The sequence below is a fragment of the Artibeus jamaicensis genome, unplaced genomic scaffold, assembly GCF_021234435.1.
Source record: "Artibeus jamaicensis isolate MK-2021 breed Jamaican fruit bat unplaced genomic scaffold, CSHL_Jam_final contig_445, whole genome shotgun sequence".
NCBI lineage: Eukaryota > Metazoa > Chordata > Mammalia > Chiroptera > Phyllostomidae > Artibeus > Artibeus jamaicensis.
The window spans coordinates 399,393-421,438 of record NW_026521832.1 but is presented as its reverse complement, the minus strand read 5'-3'; the positions used below and the strand labels follow the sequence as shown (position 1 = coordinate 421,438).

General features: G+C 38.4%; 2 protein-coding genes across 3 annotated transcripts in view; one reads left to right on the top strand and one right to left on the bottom strand.

The window, feature by feature from the left end:
• The window catches only part of GPR89A (G protein-coupled receptor 89A), a 67,347-nt gene extending 61,681 nt beyond the window's left edge, over positions 1–5,666 (top strand). Inside the window, exons 11-14 of the mRNA XM_037145408.2 lie at positions 1,854–1,949; positions 3,547–3,636; positions 4,809–4,874; positions 5,015–5,666. Of these exons, the coding sequence (XP_037001303.1) occupies positions 1,854–1,949; positions 3,547–3,636; positions 4,809–4,874; positions 5,015–5,221 (459 nt within the window). The 3' untranslated portion in view covers positions 5,222–5,666. The remainder of the gene's footprint in view (positions 1–1,853; positions 1,950–3,546; positions 3,637–4,808; positions 4,875–5,014) is intronic.
• Positions 5,667–6,240: 574 nt separating this feature from the next.
• The window catches only part of PDZK1 (PDZ domain containing 1), a 35,104-nt gene continuing 19,298 nt past the window's right edge, over positions 6,241–22,046 (bottom strand). For both annotated transcript variants that reach the window (XM_037145406.2, XM_053666191.1), the window contains exons 3-10: positions 20,721–20,932; positions 19,718–19,967; positions 17,881–18,017; positions 16,863–17,058; positions 14,329–14,525; positions 9,669–9,890; positions 8,729–9,019; positions 6,241–7,253 (exon numbers count right to left, since the gene is read on the bottom strand). In XM_037145406.2, coding sequence (XP_037001301.2) covers positions 7,200–7,253; positions 8,729–9,019; positions 9,669–9,890; positions 14,329–14,525; positions 16,863–17,058; positions 17,881–18,017; positions 19,718–19,967; positions 20,721–20,930 — 1,557 coding nt within the window. In that variant the 5' untranslated portion in view covers positions 20,931–20,932 and the 3' untranslated portion in view covers positions 6,241–7,199. The remainder of the gene's footprint in view (positions 7,254–8,728; positions 9,020–9,668; positions 9,891–14,328; positions 14,526–16,862; positions 17,059–17,880; positions 18,018–19,717; positions 19,968–20,720; positions 20,933–22,046) is intronic.

The window sequence follows — 22,046 nt, the reverse complement described above, 5'->3', positions numbered from 1 at the left end:
CTACTAATTACACTTCTTCCCTGTACCTTTCCCCCTCCCTACTGAAATCCCTCCATTTGATGTCCATTTCTCTGATTCTATTCCTGTTCTATTTCTTTGCTTAGTTTTTGTTGTTTTTCTTCTCTTTTAGGTTCATTTGTTAACAGTTGTGAGTTGTTGTCATTTTACTGTTCATATTTTCTATCTTTTTCTTAGATAAGTTCCTTTAACATTTTATATAATAAGGGCTTGGTGATGATGATCTCCTTTAACTTGACCATATCTGGGAAGCACTTTATCTGCCCATCCACTCTAAATGAAAGCTTTGCTAGATAGAGTGATCTTGGATACAGGTTTTTGCCTTTCATGACTTTGAATACTTCTTTCCAGCCCCTTCTTGCCTGCAAGGTTTCTTTTGACAAATCAGCTGATAGCCGTATGTGAACTCCTTTGTAGGTAACTATCTCCTTTCCTCTTGCTTCTTTTAGGATTTTCTCTATATATTTAATCTTGAGTAACTTAATGATGATGTGCCTTGGTGTGTTCCTCTTTGGGTCCAACTTCTTTGGGACTCTCTGAGCTTCCTGGACTTCCTGGAAGTCTATTTCCTTCACCAGATTGGGGAACTTTTCCTTCATTATTTGTTTAAATAAGGTTTTTTTTTTAAAATATTTTTTCTAAAGATTTGTTTATTTATTTTTAAAGGGAGGGAGAAAAACATTAGAGTGTGTTTGCCTCTCACGTGTCCCATACTGGGGATCTGGCCTGCAACCCAGGTGTGTGGCCCGACTGGGAATCAAACTGGTGACCCTTTGGTTCCCAGCTCGCGCTCAATCCACTGAGCTACACCAGCCAGGGCTATTTGTTCAAATAAGTTTAAGTTTTCAGTTTCTTGCTGTTGTTCTTCTGTTTCTGGCACCCCTATAATTCAGATACTGGAATGTTTCAGATTGTCCCAGAGGGTCATAAGTCTCTTCCTTTTTTGAATTCTTGTTCCTTCATTCTGTTCCCGTTGGATGTTTATTTTTTCCTTTTGTTCCAAATCATTGCTTTGAGTCCTGGTTTCCTTCTTGTTGCTGTTGGTTCCCTGAATATTTTGCTTTATTTCATTTTGGGTATCTTTCATTTGTTTTTTCATGGTTTGCTGCCTTACCGATCTGGTTGTTCTGATTTTTTTCTTTAATTCCTTGGTTGTCGGAGTTCCATGCAATTTGATTTTCTGGCACTTCTTCTTGTTTATTGATTTTAGATTGGTTGTTATCTTCCTTTTGGTTGTGTGAGGAGGCGAAAGGTTTCTACCTATGCCTTCATTTTGGTCAGAACTTTTACATTTAATGTGATTATTGATATTGTTGGCTTTAAAACAACCATAAACTATATGTTTTTATATGTTTCAACTATTCTTTTCTCCCCTTTTTCTTTTTTTCTGCCGCCTTTTGGATTCATTGGGTATTTTTTATAATTCCATTTAATCTTTTTTATCTTTTTGATATTTTAGTGATTGCTCTTAGAGCATTCAGAAAATAACCAACCACAGGGAATAACCCTAGAATACCTTTATTTTGTTATCTTGGCTTCATCTACCAGAATGTTACATTTCTGGCTCCTGATAAATTAAGGTGTATATGCCATAACCTATTCTCCTTTACTCCTTACAGAAAAGAAAGCTAGGGTAAATAGAGACTTTTATTTGCCAATATGTGAATAGCCAAAATAGATTTTTATATATGATTTGGATTGAGAATAGAATTGCATTTTTAGGGACATCCAGCAGTAAGATTTGTTGTGGTGATTAATTCATTATTCTAAATCACCTTTTTGAAATAGTGGATGATTATTGACATGCTGTAATATAAAGTTCTATGTCTCTTCAGGCAACCATTAATATTGTTTTTGATCGAGTTGGGAAAACTGATCCTGTCACAAGAGGCATTGAGATCACTGTGAATTATCTGGGGATTCAGTTTGATGTAAGCATTGAATCAAGATCCCAGTTTCTTCTGTTTTGTTTTTTTTTTTCTATTCTATCTGGTGTAAATTACCATTATTAAATTCTAATTCCTTACTATAGAGACTTAATTCTGTTTTTGTTCTTCCTACTCTGCTTTGTATATTTTGACAGTTGTATGACAGATGTGTAATGGGCATAAAACTTAATTACTGCCACTTACTATTGTATGGATGCTGATTATTTCTATAGTTCCTCCTCTACTTCTCTGTAGCCAGCTACCACTCACAACCAGACACTTAGATATGCCTCTCTGATACTTAATGAGATCTTCAAACACACAATCTACCTTTGATTCCTCTGGTAGAATATTAACTACCAATTAGTCATCTGTATTAGAACTGAAATGATTTCTGCTATAAATATAATCAATTAATGTGGACTTTGAGCTAAACATGATAACTGTAACCTATGCACAAATTTTTGTCATATTTCCATCTGTTTCATAATACCACTGTCATTAAACACAATCTTATCCCAATTTAAATTCAACATCTTTATTTGTAGAATAATATATTTTTCAGATATACAGATGGCCAGTGATTCTGGCTGATACTAAGACCAATGTCATGTTCCTAGTCCCTGTCAGGGCCTTTTACCTGTGTTGTGATCCTAGCCACAGACAGCATGCTACCCTCATCTCTTCATCTCAGCTGAACATCCCCCTGGTAGCTGTATAAAATGAAAATGAACCAGAGCAAACTGAGCTCCAGTCCTTAGGAAATAGCTTAAAGCATACATTTTTAATGGTATATCAATAGTGTACCCTTTTTCATGTGAAGGAGCATGGTATCTTTTAAGTACTATATAAATTATACTGTAACATATGCTTCACTAGTGCTACATATATGCATATATATTTTCCCTTTTAAATTTTTTACTGGACTCAATTTTTAGAAATGTTCTTCCTTATCAGATGCTGTTTATATATTTATATTTAGTTCCTGTATATATATTTATACTATATACTACATAGTTCATAATTCTGAATAACATCTTTTAGATGGTAGTGATAGCAGCTTTTCAGACCTGAATCAAGCACAGGATTTCAAAGCTGCCTCTCACTATGAAGCAGTAAAAGAGGAGGAAAAGGTATCATCATGTTTTTCAAGTGACCATGGCTAAGAATGTCTGCATATTCTTTATTAAAAATGAAAATTTTCTTAAAGTTTTGGGTTATCAGAGAATTGTCACAGATAATAAAAATAGCCAAGCTGTTATTTAGTTTCCTTTTAATTTGTGCTTTCCATTTATCACACTGAAGCTATATCATTAGATCTGTGTTTCTTCTGATTTGTGTGTGTTATTTTAATCACTTCACTGCATTTGCTTTCTTCTGTCCTTAAATCTTCATTATGTCTGCTAATGAAGATATCTACTTCACCTATAGGTGTTTTAATTGCTACTTGCTTGCTTCCCTAAATTTTTTTTTTAGTCAGATAGGGCCTAATGAAGTGTCCTTTCACAGTCACATAAGCAATCAGAATGCATCTTCTTAACCTTCACCTCTTTCTAAACAGAGATTTAACGGATATTTATTCTTTCCATAATGGTGGCAGGTGAAGTTCTGGTCCCAACATATTTCCTTTATTCTGGTTGGAATAATCATTGTAACATCTATCAGAGGATTACTAATCACTCTTACCAAGGTATGTTGTATCACAAAGTTATAAAGTAGTTCTTTGTTTAAGTATATATGGCGTTCTGAAATAATTTTACCCATTTAAGATTTCTGTCTTCTGAGATCTTAAACAATAGTTACATATATTTAAAAGACATACAACAGAATTTTTTTAAAGTTAAGCTAATACAGCTCTGGCCAGTGTGGCTCAGTTGTTGCAGCATTGTCCTGTGCACCAAAAGGTTGCATGTTCAATTTCTGGTCAGGACACATGCCTAGGTTGTGGGTTTGATCCTACAGGAGGGACCCTACAGGAGGCAACCGATCGATGTTTCTCTGTTACATCAATGTTTCTCTCTCTCTTCCTCTTCCTGTCTCTCTGAAAAAAAAGAAATTAATAAACATATCCTCAGGCAAGGATTTAAAAGTTAAACTAATACATAAATTGATGATGATGTACTTACATTATATACTCAGATAAAACTACTTTTACCCAAGGTCATAGAATGAGACCACAGTCTGTTTTGTTCACTGATGTCAGTGACATCTAGAACAGCACCTGGCACATGGTAGGTATGCAGCAGATATTTGGAATGAATGAATGAGAGAAGTATTTGAGGTTGGACGAATAACTGTGGGAATCACTTGTAAGGAGGATCTGGAAGTAGAAAAAGAAGAATGTTTGATTGCTTTCTGCTTAACAAACGAAGGCTTCCTGGAGAGTAAATACTCTCTGGTAAAAGAGGTAGAGATTTCAGATCCAAGAGTTCTTTGAATGAGAGGAGAGAAGATGTTGAGAAAATGGAAAAAAGAGAAAAAGAGCACAATTTTGGAAAGAGCTCAGGAGCCTAGTAACAATTTCAGGGACCCAGAGTAAACTCTTTAAATGTTTATAGTCATGTTAAAGTCAGGTGTATTGCATAGTTTCTAAAAAGTTTGTTAGATGGGAATCCTTTTATGTTACAATGTAATACTTAAAACCAACTACCCCACGGGAAAACTATAACTAGATCCTTTTTTGAGTCTATTTAAGTCTCTTCTTTATAGCCTTAATCATACAAATTGTTGTAAACAGGATTGTGGCATGGAAGAGACCCTTTTAAATAAGTGTTAATCACGCTACTTAATGTTCTTTTTTTTTTTCTTGACACAGGATGTATCAGTGATGCATAAATTTCTCTCTTTTCCCTTTATTGACAGTTCTTTTATGCCATCTCTAGCAGTAAGTCCTCCAATGTCATCGTCCTGCTATTAGCACAGATAATGGTAAGTTTTGAAAACCACCTTTATCTTTACAGCTGTAAAATACCAGAAGTGTTTTATACTTTTAAATATTTTAACCATGCCCTTTGACCTTCCCCTTACTACATTCAAAGTGAATTCTGATTAATGTGTTTGACTTACAGGGCATGTACTTTGTCTCATCTGTGCTGCTGATCCGAATGAGCATGCCCCTAGAATACCGCACCATAATCACTGAAGTCCTTGGAGAACTGCAGTTCAGTTTCTACCACCGTTGGTTCGATGTGATCTTCCTAGTCAGTGCTCTCTCCAGCATACTGTTCCTCTATTTGGCTCACAAACAGGCACCAGAGAAGCATATGACACCTTGAATTCATTTGTATTTCAGACTGCTAACAGGCCAGTGGTGCCAGAATTTGGATATAAGAAGAGAAAAAATGGAATGGACCTGGGCCTAATATTTTTTAAACAAACAAAATGCTATGGTAGCATATTCTACCTCAAGTTCATGCCTGCTACCTCAGATAGTAGTGTGATCATGAGTAGCATCCTCTAGAGCATGAGAGAGCAAGGTAGCTGAATCTAATACTCAGCTAAGAGGTTCCTGTGTTGTTTTGAGACTGGTGCGACATTGGGAAGCAGGTGTAGAAAAGAGTCAAGAAACTAGAGGTGGGGAAATACACTTGAACTGTGAGGTAAGAGAAGTCTACAGTAGCTGGGCCAAATATGTAGGATTTTTGTTGAAGTCAAGACTCACATGCAAAAAGGTTTTAGCTTTCCCTTGAGATTGACTGTCATTAAAATCAGAGATTGCAACTCTTTGGCCTTAGCTTCTTTATCAAAAATAGCTTGGTTCAACCCTGGCTGATGTTGCTCAGTGGATTGATTGCCAGCTTGAACCAAAATGTCACTGGTTCAGTTCCTGGTCAGGGCACCTGCCTGGGTTACAGGTGTGTTAAGAGGCAAATAATTTCTCTCTCTCTCTCTCTCTCTCTCTCTCTCTCTCTCTCTATATATATATATATATATATATATATATATATATATACACAGAGATATATATATACAGAGATATATATACACAGAGATATATATACGCAGAGATATATATACATATATCTTCCTCCCTTCCCCTCTTCCCCTCTTAAAAAAATATCTTGGTATTTTGCTTGTATGGTCTAACATGAATTAGCATTCCACTCCTCCTTCCCCAACCCTTGCCACATTAAAATAACCAAGACGTTATCTCTTCTTTTCTGGAAACTAGGTAGGGTGCAATTGAAATAGATTCTACCAAGACAGATTTTAAGTATGCCATTTTTCTTTATTTCCTTTGAACTTAATTTTATTTAAGAGTGAATTATTCTACATTCATTCAGTTTAGTAATGATGTCTATTTTTTTTTCATCTGCTCCTCATGCTGTGGGTAGAACAGTGAATAACTACAAACTGGATTGAGTCATTTTCCTGTCTTATAACTCAATTTTTTCATCTGTAAAAGGAAGATGTTAGAAAATTTGTAGGACACTCAGAAACACAATTTAAGAAAATGCTGAATTTTACTACCAGAAAGTCTCTATTTTATTACTAAGGTATTATTCTGAATTTTGTTATATTTTGGATTTCTAGAGGCAAAATGAAGGATAAAGCATAAAAAGTTTACCAAAAACAAAAGCACTATTAAGATTAGATCAGCTAACAGGGAAGATTGAACACACTCAAAAGACCTTTTTAATGGCATTTATTTTGGTAAATACAGCATTCTTTTAAAAGCATAATTTTAATAGGCTTATATGCTCAGATACTTTAATTGACAGCTCTCACATATGCAGATTTATAAATCATCTTTGGTGCTCAAGGAGCCCCAAATAGAAGTAAGATATCATCATAAAGAGAAATACAGGGTCTAGCAGAAGAAATGCCAGCTTCAGTGTGGTTGGTAGCGTAATAATATGGGTGTAATAATTTATAGTTTTAATTCAAAAATTTCACCTAAAATGTCATATGGTGTGCTTGAGTGTGATACTGTTATGTTACAGAATTACATGCTTATGATTGTGTAATAAAAAAGAGGCATTATTTGTGCCAGACCCTGTATAGTTAAGTTTTGAAGTTTGAAAGAGATTACATGAACAGAATCTGGCCCCTGCCTTAACTTTTCGTAAGTTGACTATAAATAAACCATCTGCAATAGCTACCCCTGAGATAAATGATAACAGAAAACAATTACACATGATGAAGTGGTTTCCAGAGGAGTTCTTTAACAGAGACAGCAAATGGGTGGCAACTCATTCCTTGGGAAAGGATTCCTGTTAAAGACCCATCTGCCAAAGCCATTATTTGGTCTCATCACATTTCTGTATCTTCAGAATTGGAAGAAGAATGAGAGGCTGTACTGTGGGTCTGTGAAAAAGAAAACAAAGGGTCTATAAGTGGTAGAGTGTGACTATCAAGAGATGGATGATTCTAGAGTTGCATGACTTAAGTCAGGGAGTAGAGTCACTTACTAGAATACACGTGACCTGAATTATACACTTGGCTTTGTGTTCAGCTTGCTATAAAGTCTCTGTATATTCCCTTTCTATAAAACTAGCATAGTACTATAATTGACTTCCTATAGAGACATTATAGGATTCTATTTTTTTAATTGTTGTTCAAGTACAGTTTTCTGTCTTTTACTCCCATCCCAGCCCACCCCCCACATTTTAAAATTCTTAAAAGACTATGGGAATACTTTCTTTATTAAGAAATTGACAGTATGGTCAATGGCTATTGTGTGTGCTTTGGTCTGAATATTTATAGTACCCAAAATTCATATGGTGAAATCCTAATCCCCAAGGTAATAGGAGGGGGGCCCTTTGGGAGGTAATCAAGTCATGAGGGCAGAGCTGGGATTAGTGTTCTAAAAGAAAGCCCCCAGAAGTCCCTTCTTCCTTCCACAATGTGAGGACAGAGCAAGAAGTCCATAGTCTGCCACACAGAAGAGGGCCTTCACCAGACACCAGATCTGCCAGTACCTTGATTTTGGACTACCCAGCCTCCAGAACTGTGAGAAATGTTTGTTGTTTATAAGCCACCCAGTATATGGTATTATAGCAGCCTAAATGGACTGTTACAGTGGGTATTCATTTAAAATTGGTATTTTTATATTAACAATTAGAAGAATTAATATAATGAAAGAAAAATAATCTAAAACTTTTAGAGTCTTGGCTTTGCTGTATGTTTCCTTTATGAAATTGGATAGGTCAGTTTACTCTTGGAACTCAAGTTCATCTATGAAAAGAAATTGGACAAAAATAAAAACAGATTTACCAAGGAATTTATCTAATCTAAATATATAGAGAATAATTTGTCCCTAGTAATAAAACTTGAATACCTATCAATTATTTTAAAAACAATACTGTCTCTAACTTCCACTATTCATTTTCATGCTTACCATGCACAAGCCACTGTTTGAACCACTTTAATAGTCTTAGTTAATATAACCCTGATAACAGCCCTACAAATTTTCCTTGTTTTATAGTAAGGAAACCAAGGCACACAGAAAATAAATCCATTTGCCCACAGCAGAACAGAGTTTGTACATAAATAGCCTGATTGAACTTCTACTCCTATTATAACTTTGATACTTAATTTATTCCTTGGTTTATCAATTCTAGATAGTTACTGTCAATTCTATGCTATGAAAAATAAGAAATTTGTTGTGTTTACACTACATCCTCTCCCACACGATAACTTGATGTGCCAGTTACCTTTACATTGTAATTTCCTAGTATTTTAGGAAATCTATGGTAAACATGGACATGAGGTACATTTATTAAGGGTTTTCCATATTCTAGTAAGTTAGATCACTGAAAAAAAACTGTGTTACCACTCACTCGTTCCTTCACCATGTGTGAGTTGTGATCTGACTCCCACAGTGTTCCTTCTTTGGAATCAAAGGGTACATCTAGTGGATCAGCCATGGAGGAAACAATAGGGATTTTCTTAGCCTGGAAATAATCATAAGCCTTCTTTCCACAGACTAAGAGTATGACATTCTTCCCACTGCTCTGGATTCTGTCCACCACCTTCTCATAGAGTTCATCCACCACATTTACCCCATTCACTTCAATGATGATATCTTCATCCTCTAGCCCAGCCAGGTTGGCAGGGCTGCCTTTCTGTACCTGTGAACAGAGGTTTTGAGTTATCACTTCCAAACACAGATAAGGGAATGTTAAACTAGCTTCCCTTCGAAGGAGAGATGAGTTTGAGAATTTAACTGTTATTATTTCTCCTTTAGGTACAGAAGTTAGGGAAAGTGCTGTAATGCTTTCTGCTTGTGAAGGCTACAACTTCCATACTGAAATACTTAGGGTTACAGTGGTTGAATATCATATTGTATGTCTTCTGGGTTGAAGGCATAGATGCCATAGGTTCCTTCTTCATTCCCAATTTCAGAGAACTGTAGGGATAGCCTTCTCACTGTCAGTCACTACAGCACAGGGCATTATGCCAAATGCACAGAAGCAAACAAGTAATCACTCCCAGTCAATGATGATAGTGACTATCAACTACAGTCATGTCAACTCTATTTGATTTGAAAGTGTCTGAAGAGACAATTGAGGGGAACAGGTATTTAGGAAAAAAGATGTGAACTTAGGATATACTAGTAGCTATCTTAAAAGGTCTGGGACCATGATAGCAATTATTTGAACCCAAGTGAGACACTCAGTGTAGGTCTTCAATGTAACCTTTTTACTAAGCCATCAATGAGTGAAACAGGCCCTTCTAATTGTGCTGTGTTTATTGGGCTGCTGGAACCAATTACCATACCTCTTTGATGAATGGACCTGGCTGACCACGAATTGCATTTAAGTGGAAACCAAAGCCATTTTCACCTCTAACCAGCCTGCACAGTTTAGGCTTATGATCTACTTCTTCTGGAGTATCTGGACTTGAGATCTCTGGAGGGGCAGAGGTAGGAACTGAAGCCTCCTTGACAGAACCATTAGGCAGTTCTTGACTTTGACAGTAGAGAAATGGAGAAAAATGAGCCTTTTGAAAATAAAGGGGAAAAGCATTAATTGTAAATATGAGTAATTACAGTATTAAATACACTAGTTTCAATTACAAGGTATCATACGTGTTCCACTCCTCTTCCTGATACATCTGATTGTGGGCTATAAAATTTTTCTATTACCCCAACCAGGAAAGGTATGAAGGAAGATTGAGCTTGGTTCTGGAGTAACGCATATAAATATGTAAACAAATGCACATATACATAAAATAAAAGCAGCACAAATTTTATACAAGGATCCAAAAATAAGTCTAATAGAATTGCTAGTTTCTTTTGACTTGGTGATACAGTAAGGAAGCCACTGAACAATGATAGGCAATCTCCCTGGCAGGAGGTTATACACATTGAGTGACTTGCCCACTCTCTCATGCAAAGTAGGTCCATCTGGTTCTCCCCTTCGGTAAGATAATCTTCAGAGCGCCTTAAATATTTAATATAACACAAGGTATTATTTCTACCACAATCTACAGTATACATAATAATTAATTGGAGGGGTGGTGGGAGCAGTCATAGAGTCACATGATATTAAAAGTTAATTCCCATCCTTTGGTATTTGTTTCCCCCACTACCCTTCCAGCACTGTGATGTGTTGTACTCTTACTATTTATTGTTGTAACCATTAGCCAAACTCCTATCTTAAATACTTCTAATCCATCCCAACTCCAAGACCATTCATGAGAAGAAGGCAGTGATGGTCTTAAATATAGAAGATGCAATGAACTGGAAACATGACTGATTTTTTTAATAGAAATAGGAGCTTATCTGACTAGGTTTTAGTTAAGAGAATTAAAAATTAAGGTAGATTTGAGTATGGTGAGATCCTAGATCAGTAGTTAAGTTGCCCACAAGTGCCCAAGACATTTGCGAGGCAGTGTTAAAAAACCTAAGCAATTGAAAGTGAATATATAATGTGTGCTCTACCCCAAGTCATCGTGTTCAGCAGGCTAAAATTAGATTTGGTGTCCTCTGGTTATTATCCATCTTACTAACCACAAGACTACATCCTCCTTTCTAAACAAGACTAGCACCAACATAGAACCTCCTTAGTTAGCCAGTTCAACTAACTCTGGACCTTTCAGTGATATACTTACAAATTTTCCACATTTCTTTCTCTTTTCAAAGTGTAGAAAATTATCAGTGACATTACATGCAAAAATACCTCTATCACTATCCAAACAGGCAAATCGACTAACATTGGTAGCTAATTCTGAGGCAAAGTACAATAACATAAAACAGTGAGTTTTTATTCATTCTTCATTCAAATATTTGGGTATCTAGTATGTTCTAAAAACAGGTTTAGGTGTTTTATTCACTGCTATATCTCAAACATCCAGCCCACCTATGCAACTTTGGGGGGAAGAGGGAGGAAGAAGATGGGGACAGACACCTTTATAGATCAAAATTCTCTTTTTGACCAAAACATTAAAATTATAGTGAAATTATTCTGTCATAAGATTAGAAGTTGGAAAGGACTCGATGCTGTAAAGAATCCCCTTTACAACAACCAGAGCAGTGACCTTCTGATTTCTTGACCTTTTCTACCAACTGGGAGCTCACTACTCTGCAGAAATGGTTTATCCTGTTCCTGACAGCTTCAGTGCTCCTAAGACAAAAAAATAGCTCACTATAGCTTCTCTCTCTATTCAAGCTATACCCCATGGAACACCTCAAAAATAAGTTTACTTCTTACATGTAATAGCCTTTCAAATGATTACAAGCTGTTTAATAATCCCATCTAGGCTTTTCATAGCAGGATGGAAGTTACTGATCTATTATTTAAAATTGGATTGCTTCCTATTTGGGAAGTTAGGGCTACATCTGCCTATTTCCAGGCTGCTATTCATAGATTTTTCTCAGATCATCAAGAGTAGTTATGTGCTCCATCCAAAATGGAGGCATAGGTAGAAACTCTGTGCCTCCTCACACAACCGAAAGAAGGACAATAAGAAATTTAAAAAGGAAAAACAACCAGGATTACCAGAAAATTGAACTGTATGGAAGTCCAACATCCAAAGAGTTAAAGAAGAAACATTCATCCAGACTGGTAGGAGGGGCAGAGAAAACTTGCAGCAAGGCAGCAGCTAGAAGACCAGGGTAGGCAAGGCTGCAAGCTTGTAGACCAGATAAGGTGATGACTTATGGACAGGGGGGAACAACTGGGGAGCAAGACGGACTGCGCAACCCACAGTTCCAGCTCAGGGAAATAAAGCTTTAAAGCCTCTGACTGAAAAAACCTATGGGGATTGCCACAGCAGGAGAAATTCCCAGCCTCACAGGAGAGTTCATTGGAAAGAGCCACAGGGTCCTGGAACGTACACAAAACCACCCACCCAGGAATCAGCACCAGAAGGGCCCAATTTGCTTGTGGGAAGTGGAGGAAGTGACTGAAAGCTGGCAGAGAGCGCAGCAAGCAGCATTGTTCTCTTTTCAACCCCTCCTCCACATACAGCACCACAACACAGTGAAGTGGGTTGCCCCACCCTGTTGAATGCCTAAGGCTCCACCCCTTACTATGTAACGAGCACAGAGACAAATATATACATATATGGCTCAAATGAAAGAACAGATCAAAGCTCCAGAAAAAAACAACTAAGTGGTGAAGAGAGAGCTCACCTATCAGATGCACAATTCAAAACACCGGTAATCAGGATGCTCACAGAAATGGTTGAGTATGGTCACAAAATAGAGGGAAAAGGCTGACAAGTGAATTAAGGGGAAATGCACAGGGAACCAACAGTGATGGGAAAGAAACCAGGACTCAAGTCATCAGTATGGACCAGAAAGAAGAAGTAAACATTCAACCAGAGCAGAATGAACAAACAACTCAAAAAAGCAAGGAACCTTCAGGACAACTTCAAACATTCCAGCATCCAAATTATAGTGAGTGCCAGAAGGGGAAGAGGAAGAACAACAAGTGGAAAACTTATTTGAACAAATAAAGGAGAACTTCCCCAATCTAGCAAAGGAAAGAGACTTCCAGGATGTCTGGGAAGCTCAGAAAGTCCCAAAGAAGGTGGGCCCAAGAAGAAACACATCAAGACACATCATCATTACATTAGCCAAGATTAAAATGAAGGAGGGAATTCTAGAAGCAGCAAGAGAAAAGGAGACAGTTACCTACAAAGGAGTTCCTATCAGACTGTCAGCTGATTTTGCAAAAGAGACCTTACAGGCAAGAAGGGACTGGAAAGAAGTATTTCAAGTCATGAAAGCCAAGGACCTACATCCAAGATTGCTCTATCCAGCAAATCTTTCATTTAGAATGGAAGGACAGATAAAGTGCTTCTCAGATAAGGTCAAGTTAAAGAAGTTCATCATTACCAAGCCCTTGTTATATGAAATGTTAAATGGACTTTTTTTCTTAACTTTTTTTAAAGATTCTATTTATTTTTAGAGAGAGGGAAAGAGGAAGAGAGGGAAAAAGAGCAAGAGAGAAAAATATCAATGTGTGGTGCCTCTCACATGGCTCCTGTTGTGAACCTGGCCCACAACCTAGGCATGTGCCCTGACTGGGAATTGAACCAGTGACCCTTTGGTTCACAGCCCATGCTCAATCCACAGAGCTACACCAGCCAAGACCTAAAAGGACTTATCTAAGGAAAAGAAGAAGATAAAAAACTATGAACAGTAAAATGACAACAAACTCACAACTATCAACAACCAAACCTAAAAAAAACAAACAAAAAAACCCTAAGCAAACAGAACAGAAAAAGAATCACAGAAATGGAGATTGCTTGAAAGGTTATCAGTGGGAAGGGGGACAATAGGGGAAAAGGTACCAGGGAATAAGTAAATAGTAGGTACAAAATAGACAGGGGGAGGTTAAGGATAGTATAGGAAATGTGGGAGCCAAAGAACTTGTATGTACAACCCTGGACATGAACTAAGTGAGGAGAGTGCAGGTGGGAGGGAGGGTGAAGAGTGGAGGGTAATAAAGTGGGGGAAAAGGACATTCGTAATAGCATAATCAATAAAATATATTTTAAAAGAATTAACAAAAACATATTAAAGCACTTTGAATTAAAAGACGATTAACTATGCAGTTATATTTGCAAATTCTTTGAAAATCATAAGTCTAAGAAATTAAAATTTATGTACCAATAACATGGCATTTTCTTATGTACTTTCCAGTTTGAAGATCAAAGTGAAAACTTAACCAAGTAGAAAGAATGATTCAACCAGTTGAAATCATCCAGACTCTTTCATCAGCTGACGCAATGAACACCAGTGCTAACACAATGGGCTCATGAATGCAGTAGCCATGGTGGTAGAAATAGAAAATAGTCAGCCGAACAGCACTGGCAAAGAAAGAAGAAGAAAGAAGGAAAAGAAGAAGAAAAGAAACTTAGCCAAAATGAGGGTATGCATGAATGGACCCAACCTTAAAGCATGAATATGTAACCTTGTATTACTTACCAGTCTGTATATGCTGTCTGTCTCTTTGTCTACGACCAACAGTGAAGTTTGATCTCCACCCTTTCTGATCATTTCCACCACACTGTCATGACTGAGGGATTCCACAGACTCGCCATTGACAGCCAGTACCAGGTCATTGGTCTTCAATCCAGCCTTCTCTGCTGGACTTCCAGAATCTATGTCTTTGACGATTTGACCTAACAGCCCCGCCAACCAAAAGAAAAACTATCAGAAAGACCCCTACTACAACTAGGATTTCTGCTGGAGCCTAAGGCCCTGGTAAACTATGTAATAGGCATACTGAATACAACTACTGTCTCTCCCACTGACACCCATTCTAAGAAGTCTATAAGTGCCCTCATCAGTCTCATTCCCTGCCCAGAACTTCCTCCAGAAACAAGCCCAGCCTATTGATAATGAAAGGTTCTAAGAAAAGAATCATGTTGTTACTAAAAGTGTCTGAAATTCAATCTTGACAAAATAGCATGCTAAGCATTAAGGGTCAGCGAGTTTTAGTTTCACTTTTTCATCTAGCCGGTAGGCATCTCCAGCTGGATATTCCATAGATCCCTCCCAATTAATGTATTCTCCAAACCCCCTTTTTTAGTCACCTGTTAGTGGAAGCACCATTGCCCCAGTCACTGACACTGACAACAGATTCTTCCTCAGCATCCACTCCCCATATCTAATAAACTGCTAAGTTCTTCAATGCTAACTTAATATTTTACACATCTCTTCTTTAGTCCCACTTCATCTTCCTAAGTGCAGTTTGTATTAGTTCCTGTCTCGAATGCTACCTAAACTGCTGTAATGAAAGCCAAACTCATGGAGCAGGTGCTGGTGCAAAAGGAAAATGTTTTATTCAGGTGCCATGCTACCTGGGAGAATGGTGGGCTCCCATCTCAAAGACCATCTCCTTTCCTAGTCAAGCCCTAAGTTCTTACAGGGATAGGGTGTGGGTTTTTTTTTTTCTTCTACCCAATATCTTTAGCTTTTTGCTAGGGCCCTGTGCATTCATATTTCTAGTTTCTGGCGCCCTTGGGTTCTATCCATTAACCTTTCTAGCTTTTAGCACATTCAGCCCTATCCATCTGCTTAGCTTTCAGGCGCTTAGTGTAAGAACCTCCCCCTGAGCCACCTTGGCCAATGGGAGAGACTCCCTGGTGCTTCAACTATCTACCCTAACACTATCACACCTTACCAGTTGCTCTCCCTGCCTCTAATCTTTGTCTTCTGCAGTACAGATCTGCCTTCATATTCATCTTGATACAATATGTGACCAAGTCACTCCCCAGTGCAACAGCATGAGCATCAGCTTTGGAACTAAACAAACCTAAGTTTGATCCCAGTTATACCACAGTTATTCGATTTTACATAATTGTATCTCCTCCGCACCCTCGATTTCAGCAACTCCTGTAGAATTATTAGGAATAATTAAGATGTGTAATACATCCCAAGACACCATATGCTTATTTTTTTTCCTCTGGCACTGCTCAAAAAACTGTTAACACCTCATAGGCTACAGAATCAAGTCCAAACTCAGCCTGGCATTAAAGATCCTTCATTTCTCTCTCCAACCTATCTTTCTAACTTGGGTTTTTTGTGCTTCTCATTAGATATCAATCAAACTGCGCCTGTTTCCTTGCTTTGTTCATCTAACTCCTATCTTTCTGGAACAGCCTTCCTTGTCCCTGCTCCATCAGCTTGTCCAAATTCTATTCATATTACAAAGCCTAAGCTCAACTGCTACCTCTGTTATGAGGAAGATTGAAAAAAGCTTGCTCCAACCTTCAGTTTCTTCTGCTATGGACATGTATCTTATCTCATCTAACTAGTAGGCTCCCAGACTGAAGAATTCATTTGATTCACTTAGTAGTGACAAAGGCCCAAAGATATTTTTCCATAATATGAAGCGAATTAATATTTGATGAATTCATGTAAACATATAATAAAAAATAGCAACTTCTGGGTGTGTAACAGTTTACATGATCTGAACCTACATACTTTATGCACTCATCTTCCCTAGGAGGACCTTTGTACTTACCATGTTGAGTTACAAGGAATCAGATTCCTGGTTCTGTTTGCACCTGAGATCCCAACCCACACCTGTGCCTCAGATCTGGGGATGTGCTAGAGCGTCCTCACACCAGCTCATGAGTACCAATTGTGCACAATACTTCTCAACTTTGCATTCTGTATTATGTTGGTAGCTTGAAATGAGACATGGTGAGAGTATACCACAAAAATCAACAAATGCTACAAATTAGGGCTTCCTCCCCCACCTCCTCAAAGAGCCAATTTAATAGCACACCACTGCCTAGACCCAAAATTTTGCTTTATTTTGCTATTGAAATCTAGGGGCATACCCATCATCAAGCCCCCATGTTATATGAAAACTGACCCAGCTATGCTTTCTAGCTTCTTACTTCCTCCCTTATATTGAGAGTTGGGGTCCTAGTGGAACTCCAGAGTCATACTTAGATAAAGAATTGGATGGTTACACTGCCAAGTTTTCTCCTCTCCTAGTGCCTTACCTTTTTGTTCTGAACCTTCCCTCAGATAGAAACCATAGCCATTGCTTCCCTTCTTCATCTGAACAACCCGAGGCTGGTGAGGTAGTAATTTCAAACTGGCTGTTTCTCTCTTGAATTTTGTATTCTGCTCATTATGGTACTTGTCAGTTTCCTTGTCCACCAGCAGTAACATGACATGGCTTCCTGACTTCCTCACCTGCAACAACACACACAGGTGAGGACCAACATCAATATCTATAAACTGCTGGGAAATAGGAAAGTTTCTGTAGATAGGTACACAGTGTCTAGATCCAACAGAAAATATGGAGTATAAGGCCTAAGTTTCAGCTGTTATACTATTTCCTGTCACCTCACTGGTATTTGTCTGCCTCCGCTTCCACAATTGTTATTTTTCCCCTTTCTAAGTATGACCTCAACCACACAGACGCTAACTGAACCAAAGTGAGAGCTAGAATTCAGAAAACCCAGAAAAGTTCTTAGGTGAAGTCTAGGAAAGGAGTTTGGAAAAGAAAAAAAAAGTAAAGGTATATTTTGAAAGATTATTCTATCAGAAAGTGATAAGATTGGTCAATGATCAAGATTTCAAATAACCTTAAAGAAAAACTTCAGACTATTTTCCATGTATCATGGGACCATGTTCAGACATAAGATTTGGGGTAATGCCTTCTAGTACTCCACATGTGTAGCCTTGTATTCATTGCCACATTGGTTATCTTCCAGCTTCAAGTATTTTAATAACATTGGTTCAAGATTGAATTTACCATAAATTCAGGGGTACAATAAGATCCAAAAGATAATTTTAATGTTTTTTTAGAACACATCTTCAAGATAACATGAAACTAGCAAAGCCCTTTTCTAAAACCCTATATCAATTCTGCTTAGGTCACTAACGAGTCTTTTTGTTCTTAATACAAAAGGGTAACTTCCCATGATTTTATTTCTCCCATCATAAACTACCACTCTCATCTCCCTGTTACTTCCAATGAGAGCAGAGTAAAAGATAAAGCAAGAAAAGTACCTTTTCAACCACTTCCTCATGAGTGGCATCTTCTACGTTCTCTCCATTCACCTCAATCAAGTGATCATCAGCCAGGACACCAGCTTTCATAGCCACACCTTGAGGTGTTATGTCAGTCATGTACACTCCCTTTTTACCTGAAAAATATGAGGGGTGGACAAATGTTACAACTCCTTTACACAGGAAATACAACACTAAAGGGTTGTGGGTTTTTTCCAATAATGTAAAATTAGAACTTCCAATTTTAGGGCTAACTTAAATAGCTTTGGCTTTTGATTTAGAATTATAATTATAGCTCCTAGAAAAGCTTGATATGGCCATTACTCAATCGGTCTTTGTTGATTTAAATAGAATTTCTGAGCCCAACTAAATGAAAGGAAGGAATTTCAGGTGGCACTGGCCTCTTGAACCAGAAAGTACCAAACCATGCCCATGCTGCATCATTGTATCATACTCCCTTTCTTTGCATTTGAAGAATTAGAAGACATCCACTACATTTTCTCTTCTTTAATATTGTCACCAACCATCAGAGACCAATGAAGTCAATAAATCTTATTGATGTGGGCTAAAGAGAACAGAGACACAGGAGGGAGGGGAAGCATACATACATGCAGTCTGGAATAGTAGGTGGTATGATATGTTTCTTAATAAATGTGCTTTTTCAAGATAGTCTTATAAAGCAGCCCTTTGCCTAGACTAAGTTATTTGTAAGGAATAACAGTAACTTAAACTTTGCTTCCTTAAACACATTACCTTGTTACATCTCTGTCATGAAGAAAACATTTTTTTCATGAAGCTAATATAAACCATTCACCTTATACAAAAGCCCAAGAACCAAAAGAACAGACACTGAATTACGATTTTTTTTTTTTTTTACCATTTTACTGATAATGGACTTCTAAGAAATGCCAAGCTTCCCTTGACCACCTATGCTATGTGTTTAATAATTGACAAACTTGAGAAATACCTATTATGGCCAGTTTATATCTCTTGCTACAGGCTAAATAAGCCTTGGAAACTAGTTTATGTTTACTATTGGTTTGCTTTTTATCATGTACCAAATTATGATCCACCACCAGGGCCTCTGCAGTACCAGAAAGTACCTAGGAGGGGCAACATTAGAGGTGGAACCACAAGGCTAACACAGCTCTTATGGTTCCAGCCTCTATCCCAGAGAAACCATTATAGAACCATAGTCAACTGAGCACAGGTCAGCCTGCACCCCTGAAATTTCTGAAACAGAACTTCTAGTATTTCCTGATGGTTGGTGTTTTTTCAAAGCACTATGTTACTCTCAGCTAGAGGCCAGGGACACACCTCAAAGTAAGACTGGGCCATGGCTGAGGGTACTGTTTAAATGTCACAGGAGGGTAAAGGATTTTTGCAATGTCCTCAACAGCTATAACTGTGTCTGATACATCAGTAGGTACCCAGGAATTTGTTGAATAAATGAGTGACTCAGAGATGAAAACAGATATCATTCTTACTCAAAAGTAGCTATTATGAAGAACCCCCTTTTTCTGGCCTGTTAGTCTCCAATCTCTCCTCCACCCTCGCCCTAAGGAAGCTAGAACAGAATATCAGAGAAGAATCAACCCCCTAACCCTCTGGTTAGCCTAACAAACACTGGGGGGCTGGGAGTGCCCAGTGCCAGCCCCCACTCCACTGCTGTCTAATGTTTTGATTTTTAAGTGCACAATTGTGCAAAGGGAAGGGTGGGGAGAGTGCAGCTGCTGTTGGATGTCCATAGCAACTGGAAAGTTAGTCAAAGAAGTCATTCACTGATAATATCTTTCTTCTAGAAAGCTGGTTGTTCATGCCCCACCCTCAAGCTTACCTTGGACAGTTTTCAGAGAAAAGCCATAGCTGCTCCCTTCCTTCACCAGGTAGCAGAGCCGTGGCTGGGTCCAAGTCTGTGCTCCTCCATTCATGATAGGAGGAAGTTTCTTACCATTCACACATGATTCCTTCTGACTTTGACCCAACTCTTTCAAGTCTACCTTTTGTTTCATGGCTTTCTCATAGGAATCTCCATCCAGAACTAGTAAAGTCACTGAATTCCCACTCTTTCTGACCAGATCGACAACCTAAAAGGAAGAAAGGATAACTTTAACCAATAACCTTCTATTAACCACCAGAGGGGTATTGCTGGCTCATCATCTGGCCCTGGGGATTCTGACAGCTAATCCCTGATACCCAAATAGTCAGTAGATAATGCCCCAGCCATCTCCACCTCAGCCCTCCCTAGAGCCAGGTGTGGGTTAGGCTGGGCCTCCAGTACTATTGGAATCAAGAGTGTGATCCAACCCCAGCCCAGAGGATTCTTACAAGGACTGATCCTTTCTAGGGGTGAATGCTACCCCTAGAGCATAACAGGTCCTCCCAGGTCTATGGAGACAGAATGGTATAGTGAAAAGAGCACCCGCTTGGAGACAGGTGGAATTGGATTAAGGTTAGGCACGGCCATGTGTTCACTGCATGAACACATAAGTTATCTGAGCCTCTACTTCTCATCTGTGAAATGATAATATGTACCTCATGGGTTGTGATGAGAATTGAACACAAAAAAATGAATATGAAATTGCCTAGCATAGTTCTTGGCATATCACCAATATGTAATGCATTTTAGACCTGAAACTACTGAAATCTAATAATAATTTGTACAGTTCTTGGTTAGGTATAAGAGACTTGATTAGCTGGCAGAAAATGCAGCCATAAAGGTGTGTGTCCTGCCTTGCCAGCTACAGCCAGGACAGCTCCATTGAACTCCAAAATAATCAGCAAAGATGTGGGGGCTGAATAGATCCTGAAGGAAGTACCACCACAAATGTCCCGTTCACCTGCAGATGCTCTTCCTTGTCCACAAAGACACCATTGATCCTAAGAACTCTGTCTCCATCCTGGAGGCCAGCCCTCTCTGCTGGGCTGCCCTTCTCAACCACCCGGACCAGGTGGCCATCAGTGTCCTTCTCAATTCGCAGGAAGAAGCCATAGCTTTGCCCTTCTTGTTTAGACAGCTTACATTCTCGGGGGTTAAAGGTGGAGTCCATTTCTGTGATGAAAAACAAATGGATAAATCCATGGGAAAAAGATCTAATTGAAGTGAGAATCCTGTCTTCCACTCTCTATAATTTTATTCTAATCACACCAAATCCAGGCCATTTGATTAGCAACATTGGGAAATTAGTGAGCTTCCTTCCAGGACTTACTAATGATTTCCAAATTTATTTCCCCAAGGATAACCTTTCTACTTGCATTTCAAATTCACATATTTGTGCAGGGACTACACAGAGATGCTTTAATTTCAATAGATCCAAAACCAAATTATTCTTTGTCTCCTGACCTAAAGAAATTAGATCCAAGTATATAACCTAAATTTTTAAAGAAAATACAAGCCCACTTTCATGCAAATATCTGAAGAGCCTGGCAAGTTCTAGACACTGGGAATAAATCTATAGACAAGAGAGACCCATGTGCCTCTCATATTAGGAATGACGTTTTTACAATGACATGCGATAAATGATATGCTAGGGAAGAATCCCTAGCATAAGGCATAAAAGGGAGAATATCAAAAAAGGTCTTGGGAGCAGGGAATTGGGTGGGAACAATTAAGAAGGCCTTCCCAGATGAATAACTTTTCTAAGATCTAAAGGGTTCATAGGAGTTAGGTGAGGCAGGACAGCACAAAGAAGACCTTAATTTAAAAAAAACAGAGCAGCTAGGACTCAGAGCTGGACTGATACATTGGAAATAAGATATAAAGGTGGTTTCCTGGGGCCCTAAAATACTAATCAGAGAAGAGTAGGGATGCCCAACAGAGAAGGATTCCTGTGGCCAGGTCAGATTTCTCTCTTTGAAAGCTACCCCTTCGCATGCCCCACTGCAGGAGCAAGGTCCTAGGCCACAGGAGGAGAACAGGACAAGTTTGAAAACCAAGAGCTGCAGCTTTGGCACCCAGTTAGTAACAAGATTTCTACCAGCATCCCAAACTCTCCTGGCTTAAGCTCCTTCATTCATAGGAGAATAAGAATTAAGGCCAGAAGTGCTGCAGTAAGGCTGAGGCCCAAGAGCAGATGGCTAGACTATGCTGGTTAAACTGCCAGCAGGGCAAGCCTTCATGTTCTCCTCCTCACAGTTCTCTACCATTAAATCAGAGAATAAACTGA